Source organism: Garra rufa, chromosome 10 (assembly GCF_049309525.1).
Source record: "Garra rufa chromosome 10, GarRuf1.0, whole genome shotgun sequence".
NCBI classification, from domain to species: domain Eukaryota; kingdom Metazoa; phylum Chordata; class Actinopteri; order Cypriniformes; family Cyprinidae; genus Garra; species Garra rufa.
Genome location: NC_133370.1, coordinates 17,494,507 through 17,511,867, shown reverse-complemented (window position 1 = coordinate 17,511,867; position 17,361 = coordinate 17,494,507). Strand labels below are relative to the sequence as shown.

The 17,361-nt window shown below is 34.5% G+C and overlaps 1 protein-coding gene across 1 annotated transcript in view; it reads right to left on the bottom strand.

Annotated features, from left to right (window-relative positions):
* Positions 1–643: 643 nt before the first annotated feature.
* The window catches only part of epha4b (eph receptor A4b), a 171,638-nt gene continuing 154,920 nt past the window's right edge, over positions 644–17,361 (bottom strand). Inside the window, exons 13-17 of the mRNA XM_073849306.1 lie at positions 14,964–15,173; positions 11,751–11,900; positions 10,679–10,872; positions 6,833–6,970; positions 644–5,279 (exon numbers count right to left, since the gene is read on the bottom strand). Of these exons, the coding sequence (XP_073705407.1) occupies positions 5,180–5,279; positions 6,833–6,970; positions 10,679–10,872; positions 11,751–11,900; positions 14,964–15,173 (792 nt within the window). The 3' untranslated portion in view covers positions 644–5,179. The remainder of the gene's footprint in view (positions 5,280–6,832; positions 6,971–10,678; positions 10,873–11,750; positions 11,901–14,963; positions 15,174–17,361) is intronic.

Here is a 17,361-nt window from a genome sequence, read left to right as displayed (position 1 = left end):
TATACACTGACTCCAAGCTTTTGAATAGTATAGTGTATAATGTTACACAAGCTTAAATATTGATGATGATGATAATAATAAATGTTTCTTGAACAGAAAGCATATTAGAATGATTTCTGAAGGATCATGTGACACTGAAGACTAGAGTAATGATGCTGAAAATTTGGCTTTGATCACAGAAATAAATTCAATTTTACAATATATTCAGATAGAAAGCATTTCTTTTAAATAGTAAAAATATTTCACAATATTACTGCTTAGATCAAATAAATGCAGGCTTGGTGAGCAGAAGAGACTTCTTTAAAAAAAAAAACATTAAAAATCTTTGGACTGATAGTGTATTTATTTGATATCATCCAGTGCATCCTGAAATCTAAAATTTGGTCATAATTTAATTCTAATATTCACAAAACTTTTTTTTAATGAGGAAAAAAATTGCAGTTGAGAACAAAATTATATTGTGTTTTAAAAGTGCAATACAACAGGTATTGTGAATTGCATATTCACTATTATTCACAAGTTTTTCTACTTCAAAATGTTAAATTTCATGTGTTTCTTGCCATTTATATGCGAGTGTGTGTGTGTGTATGATGAACCGTAAGTGCATTTAGAGAAGAAGGAAAAGAGGTGCCAAAGCTTCAGGTGAGAAATTAAAAATATTAGCATTTATTACAGCGACATGAAGAATCTCAATGCGTACACCCTTTTTTGCGAGCTCATAGAAACCTGCAGTGTGTGGAGAGATGGGCACATAGCTTACAAAAGAACAGAGATCATTCACAAAGGGTCAGCCCAAACACATGTACAGAGCCGGGGCAGAACAAAAGACAACAACTCGATAGACAATTTATAAGCAAGATTCATCTATCATCTTCTATCATATTAACAACATTCCACATCCTGCCACTAACACTGTTTAGTCACAACCACCTGCTTTGCTTCATTTGGTGAGCAGATATATAGATAGAATTCTTTACTTAGCTGTATTTGCAAAACTGGAAAGTTTATGTAGCAGTAGTAAAAACCGGAGCTTATGTTTTATTAACGGTCATTAATTTAGCCATTATCATCACTATCATCATCATCATTATGTTTTTATTATTTCAATGCAATTTTCATCAGACAATTATGCCATTTCAGCATATTGCCTCCCAAGACAGAGTTGAATGGATTTAATTTTGAATTGAAAAATTAGCATAAAATGGATGGATTTCTGGCCTTCTGCAGTTATTTTTATATTGAAATCTCAGATTTAGTCTACAAGGTTCATTAACAATCTCAGGACAGAACAAATGAATTCATTTAAATGCAAAATCACTTGTTTGAGAAAGTGTTTTTTCTCTTGTTAAAATATGCATGAGGGAAAAAAAACTAAAGAAAAGTGCAATAGTTGGTAATGATCCTTGCATTTATCAGTACGATTTATATTTATATATAAATGCATGTTTTTTATGCCGTTTTAATTAGGGGAACTAAATGTCACCATTTCAAACATGGTTTGAGATGTCATTTTTAGGATTTTCACCTTTTAAGAAGAGAATCCAGTTCTAATACTCTAATAACAGATGATGATGGATTTTCCTTAAAAATTGACAAAAGGAACTGTGGTTATGTGTGCTTAGTTAAACCCACATGGAATCTCCAACCAGACATTTATTATTATTTTAACTCGTAATTGCATTTTAAAGGTGTAGTTTACTTCTGGAATTAAACTCACACCTATGTCATCCAGGATGTTCATGTCTTTTGTTATTCTGTTGAAAGGAAATTAAGGTTTTTGAGGAAAACATTTCAGGATTTTTCTCCATATAGTGGACTTCAATGGGAGCCAATGGGCTGAAGGTCCAAATTGCAGTTTCAAAGCAGCTTCAAAGGGCTCAACACGATCTCAGTCGAAGAATAAAGGTCTTATCTAGCAAAACGATCGGTCATTTTCTAAAAAAAATAACATTCATATCTTTTCATGAGATGCAAAAGAATACTCATGCGCTGTGTGAGAGGCGCTGCTTCGGTGTCTATATTTAGAAAAGCGGACCGAATTGAGTTCTCTTTAGCGTCGTCAAATTTATCTTCTCTTACTCCCAGGTATTGTCATTTTTAAATGTTTTATGAGACGTGCAGCAAATGTATGCTATGATACAGTTCAAATGTACGCATCTAACCTCTTAACCACAAGTCGTTCTAAATATATCTCTTCCCAATTTGTCCCTCTCTAACATTTTCGTCTCATTCTTATTCGATGACGAAAATGTCAATAGTCATAGTTTTTGTCACTGAAAACTAGTTTTTGTTTCGTTATCTCATTTTCGTCTGTGAAAAAGTCATCAACAACAATTTGCGAAAAATGTGAAATTGCGAATTGAAAATACGTCTAATGGAAATTTTCAGGCAATTCGAAAAAAGAATCCCTCACAAAACAGCAACGGAAACTTTTTTTTCTGCTTTTATAGGTCAAATTTGATTAAATATAGCCATGACTTATCGCGAGAGGAAGAAATTACATTTCATTCACATAACATTGGTTAATGGAAACAGCGTAATTTCGCAATACTTTTTAATCGACATTTATAAAATAGTGCTAAAGTTTTGCGCAAATCTGTAATGGAAACGCAGCTACTGATACATGTGCAGAAAACGCACATATGCCTCTCTTTCAGACATGAAATCTATGAATCGCAAATTATCTTGAACTTGTGCTCAACTGAATGGTTTCAGCCAGTGTTGCCAAGTCTGCTGTTTTCCCGCAGAATTGGGCTACTTTAACACTGTTGCCGTGGGTTGAAGCGACACCAATAACATAATATTTAGCTTCTGGAATGCTAATTTTACCAGGGGAACCCTGCCAAAAAATGTGTATTTTACCCCTCGGAACGCAATTTTTCCCAGGGGACCCCCCTTGAAATGCGATTGGGCTACTTTTAGGCTAGTTTTGAATAGCAATTGGGTGGGTTTTGTTGTGAAAACCTGGCAACCTTGGTTTCAGCTCTCTGCCCTGTAAACGACTCCTAATTAATGTCATTAACATATAAACAACCAAAGCCAAATCATTTAATTTAAAACAGTGAGCTGCAAGAACAGCTTACATTTCCAAAAACCTGCAATACTCACTTCACTAGATAAGACCCTTATTCCTAGGCTGGGATCGTGTAGAACCCTTTGAAGCTGCATTAAAACAGCAATTTGAACCTTCAACCCCTTGGCCACCACTGAAGTCCACTACACTCTTTAAAATAAAAGTGCTTTAAAAGGTTCTTCAAAGCGATGCCATAGAAGAACCATTTAGTCAAAGGTTCTTTAAAGAACCAATCACTTCTTACCTTTTTATAATCTGAAGAACCTTCTTTCGCCACAAAAGAACCTTTTGTGAAACAGAAAGGTTCTCCAGATGTTAAAGGTCTTTATGGACCCTTTTAGACAAAAACGGTTCTTCTATGGCATCGTGAAGCACCTTTATTGTGTATATGGACCTTAATTTCTTTTCGACTGAAGAAAGAAAGACATGAACATCTGAACTTATCCTTTAAATTAGTTTTGAATAAAGATATTTAATCATATTCAAATCCTTTCAACAAAATCCCGCAGACTTTCCCACAAAAGCAGCGCAGGAAATGTGGAAGAAAACCCCCTAGAGATTCCGAGCAAGTCTTGCGATGAGCTACAGTGTTGTGCTGAAGCATCGAAACAAACAATGACATAAAAGGAATCAAAAAGTGAAATGACGTCAGGGAATCACGATCTGAAGTATGATTATCTCTCATTTCCATCCGTTCCTGTATTTATGTCTCATATATATTTAAATAAAACAGGTAGACTTCTACTTTACAGAACAACCTCACTAGTACAAAAATATACAGTGCAGCAAATCAGTCTCGGTAAAGTTAGCTTGAGGAATTTAGTTCGGCCCAATAGAGTCGTGAAAACCTCTCCGTCCCTATACGCGTTTCCACAAACAGCAGACTAAAACAACGGTAAACACGTCGAGCCTGGCTTTAACATCGAGCTCCAGCTTCTCAATGACGCAATGATAAATACTATATACATTATACTTCATGATATCATTTCTAAGGGGAGGACGAGAAAAAAGAGAGAGAACTGCACAGTTAATAAGGCATCTAAAGTCAAGCAGCTAAGGGCACCACTTGAGTGAAAAAACTGCAGTCACTGTAACCTGTCAATTGAAAGATGAAGCTTAGGATCCATGCTACATTCCAGAGATGAGTTATTATCGCACATCGGCAAACGACGGTGATAAACGCCGCCACACGGCCGCTTCCTCCTCTTCATACTAAATAAAAGTACATCATTACAAACATTCTAGTTTCTCGTCTGTTTTTTCGCTTTTGTCTTCTTTTTTTTTAAATCAACACTGTACATTTTATACACTATAGTACAATAGTCGTCACGCACTACGAGTGTAAACATAAAGACGATGGTGCACAAGAGCGCATGCGCACTTCATCGTGATGAAAATGACCTTCCCAAGTCGTCTTTGCTGGATCTGATGTGCACCAACCTTGTGGACAGAAATAACATTTCGATTTTATTTAAGACATCTGGAAGTGTGTTTGCACCGTTTCTCAGCTTATCTTGTCATCCTGTGTACGTCGTCTTTGTCATCACAGATGTTTCCGGCCAACTTTGCTGGTGGAACGCAAACCTCTGTCGCCTTTTCATCCGAATCCTGCGACACGAATCCATCGGTGCTCACACGCTGCCTCAATTATGACAAAATAAATATACTATAAACATCTGATAATTGACTGTGGCTTATATGTGATGCTGATATTCCAAACACGGATATGAGAACAACAACAACAACAAAAAAAACAACCCTCCTAAGAATAACAGTCCGACCTCTGGTATGCAAAACGTCACATATGAAATACATGTTGAAACTGAAACACAAGTTGTGAATTGTATTATTGTTCCTCTTTTAATAACCATACTTCATATCTGATTTGCCGTGGCCTTGTCAAGCGGTTGTAGAGCGGTCTCGGCGTGTCCCTTTGCCTGTAGGAAGCTCGGACGTGCATGGACGGAAGCCAGAGTGCTGACAAAAGGGTCGTATGCGGAAACATCCAGGGTAGGATCTGTATGGTGAAGCTGCTGATAGGGACTGTGGTGGGAGCAGTGGGTAACTCTGTCAGTCTGTACGCTCTCAGGCGGTGGAGAAGGCTTGTTATACTTGCACGTGAGTCCCCTGTGCGTGCGAACTCTGGACGGCCGAGAGGATCTTCTTTTGGTGCCCGACCAAAGTCACGCCCATCTTGCTTAACTCACTGAGGAAGGAGGGATAGGGATAGTTTCAGGAAATCGTGTAATACTGGATACAGTTTGGTTATAGAATCAAAAATGAAAAAATAAAAAACCGTAGTATAATTTCTTTGACGTCTCATATCATGTTCCTAAGTTTTGGTCTTACTGATGTTTGATGTTTAATGTACTGCAATGTGGAGCATGATTTCAGAACGAACAAGATTTCTTTGTTGGTGGAGCTAAACAGAATTACATAAAAATACTAAATAATAATATTACATAAAATGAAATAAAAAAACTGCCTACTTGATAAAAGTAAAATAAAACTAATAAATTCTTTACAATAAAAAAATTAATTAAATAAAATAGGAGACTGCCTGGCTACTTGCTAAAATAAAATAAAATTAACAGCATTTATTTGAAATAGTAGTCAAAGAATATTTAAATTATATAAGTACTAAGTTCTTTACAAAAATAAAATAAAACGGGACTGCCTGCCTATTTGCCAAAATAAAATAAAATAAAATAAAATAAAAATAACTTCATTTTTTTTAAATAGAAGTCAAAGTATAATTTAAATAAAAGTAATACATTCTTTACAAAAAATAAAATAAAATAAAACCTGCCTACTTGCTAAAAGTAAAATAAATTCTTTACAAAAATAAAATAAAATAAAAGGGGACTGCCTGCCTATTTGTCAAAATGAAATGAAATAAAAAAAAAAAAAATAAAACAGTATTTTCTATTTGAAATAGAAATAAAAGAATAATAAAAATAAAAGTAATACATTCTTTACAAAAATAAATAATAAAATAAAATAAAATTGGTAACTGCCTGCCTACTTGCCAAAATAAAATAATAATAAAATTATAATTAAATAACAATTATAAATAAAAACTGCCTACTTAATAAAAGTCAATAGAAGTAATAAACTCTTTACTAAAATAAAATAGGGAACTGCCTGCCTACTTGCCAAAATATATATAAATAAATAAATAAATAAAATAAAATATATAAGTAAATATAAGTAAAATAAAAGTTATAAACTCTTCACTAAAACAAAACAGTGAAATTACTGCCTACTTGCCAAAAGTAAAAAAGAAAAAAAAGAACAGCAAATAGAAATCAAAGAATAAACATAAAAGTAATACATTCTTTACAAAAAAGATAAAATAAAATAAAAACTGCCTACTTGCTTAAAGTAAAATAATAAAATCTTTACAAAAAAATAAATAAATAACAAGAGCTGCATTCATTTGAAATAGAAATAAAAGCATAATAAAAATAAACATTCTACATTTTTTATGAAAAATAAATTAATAAAATAAAATAATTTGGGACTGCCTGCCTACTTGCTAAAAGTAAAATAATAAAATAAAATAAAAACTACCTGCTTGATAAAAGTAAAATAAAAGTAATAAACTCTTTACTAAAATGAAATAAAATAAGAAACTGCCTGCCTAATTGTCAAAATAAAATATAATAAAATAAAAACTGCCTACTTGCCAAAAGTGTTTATACACTACACTTGGTCTCACACTTAGACTTAGTTTAGAGTATGGGTACGCAAACTTACCACATGCTGATGTACAGTATGGAATCTAGAGAAACGTAGCCTGCGCTGGCGAAGTTGTCTTTGTACTGGCCCATATTGATGGCGTCCAGCCATTCATCCACCGTACTCACACTGAACTCTGGGGTGGTGGGGTCTTCCCTGGAAAGGAAATTAAATTTGTATCAATTGCGGTTTGGTTCATTGCTAAAGCATTGAGAAGAAAGCTGGAAACCGGTCTTGCATTATAAATCGCATCTAGAGTTGCACGATACAGTATAGTATTAAAGCTTCAGCTGCAGGCCCACAGTTAAGAAATATCTAATCAAACTGTCACTTGTCTCTTACTTTATGATAGTTTAATGATAGCAATTTTTTCCGAACCAACTAAGCAAGCTGATCCAAGAATTTACACAGCAGTTTCTTCGGAGTCGGTAGAGAGGAGAGGATAAAAGTTCAGGAGCTGCAGTTGAGGTTAAAACCTATTGTGTTGCCTTTCCGTTCTTCATGACAGATGGGTTAGGTTCACACTGCTGAGTGACAGCAGCGTCTGAGTGAAAACCGGGGGTCAATTCAATCTCAGACCGGGGATGTATTTAACGCCCTCGTTCTTCTTTGTCCTCTTTGGACACGGAGGGATAAAATGACTGGCAGGTTGGGCTGTAATCAGAGAGACTGTGATGGGCTTGAGGAAGCGTATATCTCACGAAGGGCTCTGAGTCACTGGCTTTACGGCTGTAATGTGAACTCTGCCTCTCCGTCTCCAGCGCTCCCGATAAAGCGCAGGTGGAGGGAGAGTCTGCGCTATGTCTCATGTCATCTTTTACAATGGGAGTTCAGGCTATCTATACGACTATGTCTTTTTACAAAGCTGCAAGATGAATGTCTGCTGGAAAAGGATCAGTGACACTAGGTTTGGTTATATTAGACAATATGGAGTTTATCTGCTTGTTGTTTCACATAAAACGAAAGATTTGAGAGTTCATGGGGCAGACACAGAAAAGCTGGATTGGATTTTCTCTGGATTTATTTGAGCTGTTAGGGATTTGTTTTAGTGGTTTTTAAATGTTTTATCTGTACATCACTTTAAAAGAGACAATCCTGTCTCTGTGTTTCATGTTTCCATCACTTCATCAGGCTTTTCACACTTTAAATTGTTAACCTTGAGTTAACATAATCCTGGGTTATCTTGATCCATGTTTTACATTCATCATACTATTTGTACACAATGAACATGAGGAAACCCTTGGGGTAGTTTTAAAATTTGCATATTTAGCAAAGAGCATGTGACCGGTTTGTGGTGTCTTTTCAACAATTCAGCATGTTTGCCATCATTATTCAACATAACCTCCCTCAGACACTTGAATAAATTTAAATAATAATTTGTTTTTATTCCATTGGTACTTTTCAGAATATATCTAACAACATATAGCGAAGTTTAGATTTAAAAAAAGAATAAATGGCCAAAAAATGAGCCTTAATACAATCTAAAGTTTACATACTACATACATCACATTACATAGTGAAAAAAAAAAAAAAATTTTAGGCAAAATAAGAATAATTTACCCATCTTCGTTGTTCAAAAGTTTTCACCCCCTGGCTCTTAATGCATTGTTTTTACTTCAGAAGCATCAGTGAGCATTTGAACCTTCTGTAATAGTTGCATATGAGTCCCTCAGTTGTCCCCTTGTTGGAAAGGGTTCAAATACACAAAAATGCAGAAAAACCAAATAAATTGTGGGACCTAACGGATTTTTCTGAAGAACAGCAGGCAGTTAAACTGTTCAGGACAAAGGACTCTATCAACTGTCACAAAAAAACAAAAAAAAAAACAATATTAAGAACAGTGTTGGGTGTAACGCGTTACAAAGTAACAAAGTACATTTGCCAGTAGCACCTTCATCACACACAAGGCACACGACAACACAGAGAACAGAAGGGAAGGGGAGGGGGGCGCGAATGGAACAGAGATTGGTCTGGGTTTGGCACGAGGTATCATTAAATTACCATCACCGATTGGTCGACACCCGGCAGCCAGCAGCAGAGCGGCACTTGCAAATAGAGACCTGCAAACCCGCGGGACCCAACGCAACAGAGTTCGGCGCGGGACAAAACTTGATGGACAAGTGCGTGTGCTGGTGCGGGCGGGTAGAGACCAGTGTGTGTGTGTGTGTGTGTGTGTGTGTGCGGGATGCGGGAAAATAAAATGATTCGCGGGACTCCCGCAATATAGAAATATCTAAACATAAAATATCTAAAAATAAATAAAAAAAATGTTATTCATCTATTGCACAAAAGCAGCAAGAACAACATATATGATTAGTAAGAGCAAGAATAGGCAGTTTCGATTTAAAACTTGTTTGCAGCATGAGCATGCAGCCATCTGTTGATTTTTGGAACGCATCTCCAATCAATGGTGTTAAAGATATAATTCACTCACTGCTCAAAAGTTTTGAACAGTGCTGAATATTGCGTGCTTACGAATCACAACACACGTAGACCTTTATGAAAGATTAATTGTGCATAATTTCCATTGTGTTATAAGAGCTTTATGAGATCGTGTATGCACGGATGCACGCAGTAGTCATGCTTTTTTGTTAAGAATAACAGTTTTTTGTGTAAGAAAAAAAAATGTAACTAGTAATATAACTAGTAATATAACTAGTTACTTTCTCCAGGGAGTAATAAAGTAAAGTAAGGCATTACTATTTTTGAGAGTAATATGTAATATGTAATATATTACTTTTTTGAGTAACTAACCCCAACACTGATTAAGAATCAAGTGTATGTAAACTTTTGAACAGGGTCGTTTTTATAAATTTAACTATTATTTTGTCTTGTGGACTATATGTAAACATATTTTATGTGAAATGTCTTGTTCAAGCTTTTCTAAATAAAAAAACAACAAGCATTTTGTATGATCCCTCTTATTTTGGTAAAATAATGAATATTTTGCAGATTCTGCAAGTCTCATGTAAACGTTTGACTTCAACTGTATTTTATGTATTTTTTTCTTTCATAGTAAATGTATATTAAATTATTTTCAATTTATCTCTACTTTTTAAAAGTTTAGGGTCTGTAGTTTTTTTTTCTCACCATGGTTGCATTTTTTGATCAAAACCGTAATATTGTGAAACATTATTATAATTTAAAATAACTCTTATATTTTAAAATGTTATTTCTCTGAGCTGAATTTTCAGCAGCCATTACTCCAGTATTTAGTGTCACATGATCCTTCAGAAATCATTCAAATATGCAGATTTCCTGCTCAAGAAATGTATTAATATAGAAAACAGTACTGCTTAATATTTTTGTTGAAACCATGATACATTTTCTCAGAACAGTAGGTTCAAAAGTACAGCATTTGTCTAAAATAGAAATAGAAAAAGACATTATAAATGTCTTTACTGTCACTTTTGATCAGTTTAGTACATCCTTGCTGAACAAAAGTATTTATTTATTAAAAAAAAAAAAAATAAATAAAATAAAATTGTACTGTCACTTTTGATCAATTTAATGTATCCTTATTTAACAACAAAAGTATTAATTTCTTTTAAAAAAATTAAAAAAATAAGTTGTACTGTCACTTTTGATCAATTTAATACATTCTTGCTGAACAAAAGTATTTATTTCTTAAAAAAAAAAAAAAAATGAACGTAGTGTATATTACCTTATCTTTAATTTATCGTGTTTCAAGGATGTTTAGATTTTTTTTTTTTAAAGGTAACAGGATTTAACATGATTTATTGCGGTGTTAACATTTCCTAATCCAGGGTCAAAAAGTGTCCTTAATGCAGGGTTAAAAACCTTGTCATTTGCACAAACATCAGCTGAATTTGAATGAAGTGAGGGTTCATACGAGTTCCTCACCAGACTGAGCTGTTGGCGAGCTCTTTCAGGCTGTTGGGGTTGCGGATCAGTTTGTCAAGAGTGTTGACGATCTGCCCAAATTTGGGCCGTTCGCTTCTGCTTTTCTCCCAGCAGTCCAACATAAGCTGGTGGAGGACGACGGGACAGTCCATCGGAGCGGGCAGCCTGTAACCCTCATCTATAGCTTTAATCACCTGGAAGACACACACATGCAAGCATCAACATACTGCATAATACAATACACAAAGCAACTGTATATTTAAGAACATATGTATCACCCTGGCCCACAAAATCAGACATAAGAGTACATTTTTTAAGATGGAGATTAATACATCACTTGAAAGCTAAATAAGCCTTCCATTGATGTATAGTTTGTCTTTTTTATCCTTTTGTTATGATTTGTTATCATTTAAAGAGAGTGTTAATTGTTTGATATCCTAATATTAAGCTCTTGGTATGTTATTATGTTACTTTGGTATATTCATACAAGTAACATCACTTTTAATACACCAGACTATAACTCAACTCAATGGTTTAAAACATCTTCTATTTGACTATAACTCATTGCTCCTGTTCTCTGCCACTTCCTGTTCTTAAATCAAAGGAGCTTTTTCTTTCAGACAGGAAACATTCTAACATTCATTTCTTGGTTTTAGAATGAGCGCCGAAGATCTAAATCATTATCTGCGGTGCCCTGAAGGTCTTCAAGATTTCTTTGACATTTCCTCTGATGGTAATAAAGGGAGAAGTCAGAACACGTTAGCATAATACAGCGATGAGGGATGAAGTGTGTTTAACTGGCTTGTATTAAATACGGGAGCAGCTGGACAGCTCTCGTTTATGAGGCTCCTAAAAACCATTGTCATTCGAGCGGTTTCTATACAGATATCACCTCGGGAAGATGTTACTCTCTGAACGTTTGCAAGGACACACTGCTCGGAGACTCTGCAACCCCCCGAGGGGCTTGAGTGGAAATGTTATTAGTGGAGATATTAGATATTAGTGGAGCAGATTTCAATTTAAACAATACACATGAGAACATGTGTATTTCCAGTTTCTCAAGGACACTTACGTCTTGATTAGACATCTCCCAGTAAGGCCGCTCTCCATATGAGATCACCTCCCACATGACGATGCCGTAACTCCAAACGTCACTCGCTGAGGTGAACTTCCTGTACGCTATAGCCTCAGGGGCTGTCCATCGAATGGGAATCTTTCCGCCCTGAATAAGACAAAAAAGAGGGTGTTTTTTTTTTTTTTTTACTTCAGGCACTTTCATGTCATAGGGGCTGCTTCATTTTTTTTATTTTTTATTATTCGTATTTTTTAATTATTTCCGTTTTTTTACAGTACATGGTCAACTTTCAAAACCTTTTGAAAATTTTATTGTTTTACCCTCGTCACAAACTCAGATTTTGTGGACTGAAAATCCATCATAAAATATGAAATTTTTACCTGGTATAATTATTATAATTAACTGAGTTAAATGAAATCAAACCATTGTATTATTTATTATGTGTAAAAAAAATAAATAAATAAAAAAAAATAATTTATACATATGTATATATGTATAATCAAACAAATCCAATTTTTATAATGTGCAAATAAATAAATAAATACAATTTATGAATTAATTAATTTTTTTTAATAATTATTATGTGCAAAAAACATTTAACTAAATAAAATGAATTAATTAATTAAAAATATAAAAAATAATTATTACTAGTTAAAACTTTGATCATCTAAACAAAGTTCAATAAAAGTAAACCATTCTATTATTTATTATGTGCAAAAATAAAATAAATTAATGAAAATCATTAATTAATGAAAAAAAAAATTACCAGGTAAAACGATGACCATCAAAACAAAGTTAAATAAAATCAAACCATTTTAATATGTATTATGTGCAAAATAAAATAAAACAAAATTAATTAAATTAATGAATTAATTAAAAATAAAAATAATTATTATGTGCAAAAATAAAACAAAACAAAATAAAATAATTAATTAATAAAAAATAAATAAAAATAATTATTACCAGTTAAAACTATGATCATCTAAACAAAGTTAAATAAAAGCAAACCATTCTATTATTCATTATGTGAAAAAATAAAATAAAACAAAATTAAATAAAATTAAGTAATAAAAAAATTAACAGTTAAAACTATGATCATCTAAACAAAGAGTTAAATAAAATCAAACAATTCTATAATTTATTATGTGAAAAAAAAATTAATTAATTAATTAATTAATTAATACATACATTTAAAAAATAAAATATAAAAATAATTATTACCAGTTAAAACTATGATCATCTAAACAAAGAGTTAAAATCAAACCATCCTATTATTTATTATGTACAAAAATGAATTAATTAATTATTTAAATAATAATAATAATAATAATAATTATTACCAGTTAAAATTATGATCATTTAAACAAAGAGTTAAAATCAATATCAATAATATTATGTGCAAAAATAAAATAAAATAAAATATAACTAAATAAAATAATAATAATCTAGCATTTTCAATACTTTTAATGACATTTTTGTGGCATCATTTTTAACAAGTTTTCTAAAAAAAAAATAGTGTACTTGATTACTAAATAGATAATACAGTCAGTGAAGAGCTTGAGATGAAATATAAAATGCATGACATAAAGAAAACATTTTGCATTTTTCCATTCAAGCTGTAACTTGTGAAATTATGCAGTGTGAAAATTAAAAGTTTGGGGTCAGTAAATTTAATTTTCTTCTTTTGGAAGAAATTAATATTTATTCAGCAAAGACAGAATACATTTTAATAAATTTATTGTATCTCAAAAAAATTAAAAAAACGTATCAATCCCAAACTTTTGAATGGTTGTCTTTAGTTTAATTATCTGGATTTAAGACAAACACACACACACACACACACACACGCACATCTAAAAATGTTAAAATGTACTTTCCATCATTGTAATTCACCACAAAATGCTATTAAACATAAATATATAATCCGAGATGTGGAGGAAATTACATTGTGGTGCAGTTTCCATGAATAAAAAAACAAACAAAACAAAAAACAAACAGAATTCTCCACTGCTGGACATTGTTAGTAGACTAATAAAATTGATGAGAGTGTGAAAAGTCTGTTTCAATTGAGCTGATTTTCTGAAAAAACACACATAAACAAACAGCAGAATAAAGACAACATTTGCCCTTTCCTTTTCCAGCACTATGGCAGGGTCTGTATTTCCCTAAATGTCTTTTTAAATAGCTGCAGTGGTTTGTAGTTAATCTCTACAGTCAAAGTCAAACAAAAGACAAACCGGCTGTACTCTGTATAGACATACGTGACGAGAGTGCCAAAGAACGGCAGAGGGGGCCCATGGGGTAAAATCATTTAAAGAGAATTTCAAAAAGCGATCTTTACAATTTTTTAATTATATAAAGTCACGGCACATAAACGGCTGCCTCGCGTGGCCTGGAGGGTTTTGTCTCTTCATGATTTCAGCACTTGAAGCAACGGGGCACGGGGCGCTGAATGTCAGAGCCACTTATATTTTAAGAGTTCCTCCCTGTGCGAAACACACATTTTGCCTCAGATGCGCACACACGAACATCAAAAGGCAATCTGCGGGGGTCTGTTCAGGGTTGTACGAGCACTTTCCTCCCCAGTTTGCATGTGACAACAGATTCGCCTGCTGAGTTTATGCTTTGTCCACCCGAGTGGACACCGACGGCTACACGCACACACACATGCCCCTTTCTTGCCCTTGGCCTTCATTCGCATCCGCAGGGTGCTCACCAATTACCGAGCTGAGAAGGAGAGAGAGGAACGAGTGTAGGGGGTTTGGAGGCGGTTGTCCTGTCAGAAACGGCTGTAATTAATACATGCGGTGTTGACAGAGAAACTGACCCCTGAGAAAGCCAACTCGCTTCTCAAACATCCCTCCTCTGTCTTAGTGCCTCGGTAAAGTTCTTTCACACAATCAAACACTTTCAAAAGACATGAGAGACATTTTCAAGGAGATCAGAGACATTTCAGTCATTGTCCCTCACAGAATGATTTACCACATTAGCAACAAAAGCGATGAAAGTTAGCTCTGAAAAAACATTAAATAAACAACTGAAGTGGGACTCCCACTTATAAATTTATACTCCAAACAAGTTGTTACAAAACAAAAAACAACATTAATTTTTTATCCGTTTAGTATTGCCTTCATTCCCTGTTTTTGTAAAATTGATGACGACTCACTCCAGGATCTAATAAAACCTTGATGGGGGAGAAAGGTGCTTTACCCGTGTGGTGTATGCAGCTTCAGGGTCGTCCTCCAGCACTCTGGACAGGCCGAAGTCGGACACTTTGCACACCAGGTTGCTGTTCACCAGGATGTTGCGTGCCGCCAGGTCACGGTGAACGTAGCTCATGTCAGACAGATACTTCATTCCTGAAGCGATTCCACGCATCATCCCCACCAGCTGAATGACTGTGAACTGCCCATCGTGTTTCTGCAAGACAAAGAGAAGATCTGTTAGTTCTATAGATTGTACAGGTGGTGTACACTGTAAAAAACAAAGGTTTTAATAACTTAAAAATGTTATCCTGTCGAAGCAGGATGCAAAACTGGTTCTAACTGGAACCATTATTTTTTTTATTGGCTAATTTAATATGCAGAGGCAACTTATGAAATATATAATATCAGACGTTATGAACCAAAAATACAGAATATTTTTCTTGTATTTTTGCCTTTTTTTTTAAAGTTAAATTGTATACAAAAGTTTTGAGAATTACATAAATATTGGAAATTGGAAAAGTTGCTGCTTAAGTTTTTATAATCGCAATTTGCATATACTCCAGAATGTTATGAAGAGTGATCAAATGAATTGCATAGTCCTTCTTTGCTATGAAAATTAACTTAATCCCGAAAAAAACTTTCCACTGCATTTCATTGCTGTCATTAAAGGACCTGCTGAGATCATTTCAGTAATCGTCTTGTTAACTCAGATGAGAATGTTGACCAGCACAAGGCTGGAGATCATTATGTCAGGCTGATTGGGTTAGAATGGCAGACTTGACATGTTAAAAGGAGGGTGATGCTTGAAGTCATTGTTCTTCCATTGTTAACCATGGTGACCTGCAAAGAAACGCATGCAGCCATCATTGCGTTGCATAAAAATGGCTTCACAGGCAAGGATATTGTGGCTACTAGGATTGCACTTAAATCAACAATTTATAGGATCATCAAGAACTTCAAGGAAAGAGGTTCAATTCTTGTTAAGAAGGCTTTAGGGCGTCCAAGAAAGTCCAGCAAGCGCCAGGATGGTCTCCTAAAGAGGATTCAGCTGCGGGATCGGAGTGCCACCAGTGCAGAGCTTGCTCAGGAATGGCAGCAGGCAGGTGTGAGCGCATCTGCACGCACAGTGAGGCCAAGACTTTTGGAAGATGGCCTGGTGTCAAGAAGGGCAGCAAAGAAGCCACTTCTCTCCAAAAAAAAAAAAAAACATCAGGGACAGATTGATCTTCTGCAAAAAGTATGGCGAATGGACTGCTGAGGACTGGGGCAAAGTCATATTCTCCAATGAAGCCTCTTTCCGATTGTTTGGGGCATCTGGAAAAAGGCTTGTCCGGAGAAGAAAAGTTGAGCGCTACCATCAGTCCTGTGTCATGCCAACAGTAAAGCATCCTGAGACCATTCATGTGTGGGGTTCTTCTCATCCAAGGGAGTGGGCTCACTCACAATTTTGCCCAAAAACACAGCCATGAATAAAGAATGGTATCAAAACACCCTCCAACAGCAACTTCTTCCAACAATCCAACAACAGTTTGGTGAAGAACAATGCATTTTCCAGCACGATGGAGCACCGTGCCATAAGGCAAAAGTGATAACTAAGTGGCTCGGGGACCAAAACGTTGAAATTTTGGGTCCATGGCCTGGTAACTCCCAGATCTTAATCCCATTGAGAACTTGTGGTCAATCCTCAAGAGGCGGGTGGACAAACAAAAACCCACTAATTGTGACAAACTCCAAGGAGTGATTATGAAAGAATGGGTTGCTATCAGTCAGGATTTGGCCCAGAAGTTGATTGAGAGCATGCCCAGTCCAATTGCAGAGGTCCTGAAAAAGAAGGGCCAACACTGCAAATACTGACTCTTTGCATAAATGTCATGTAATTGTCGTAAATTTGTGGTGTGATATGGCCGATATACAGCTATCTCGCACGACTACTTGTGTAATATATATATGGGTCAAAGACGTTAAGATGTCCACATTTTACTAAATTTACAAAAGTAATGTTATGTCCAAAGAAAGCGCATTAAATGTAAGTTAAGTATCTACTTTTAAGGTTTCAAAAAGAAGAGAATAAAATGTGAAAATTTGGTTGAATTAATGTTACATTGTCATTCAGTGTAACACAATAGTTATTCTGACTTGTGCATACTAAAATATATAAATGAATAAGGGAGCATATTAAATGTAATTGTGTTTTAAATGAGGAAAAAAATTCTAGGATAGTGGCCAATTTTAAAAATGTAGAATTACAACTACTTAGTATTTAGGGTGAAAATAATTCATCTTTTAATACATAATAAATAGATTTGTGTTGTAAATGCCTAAATGCCTAACAAGACTGTTACACTGAATTACATTTTAGTAGGCGTCTTCTGTAAATTAGGGAAAAATGTATGATATTTATT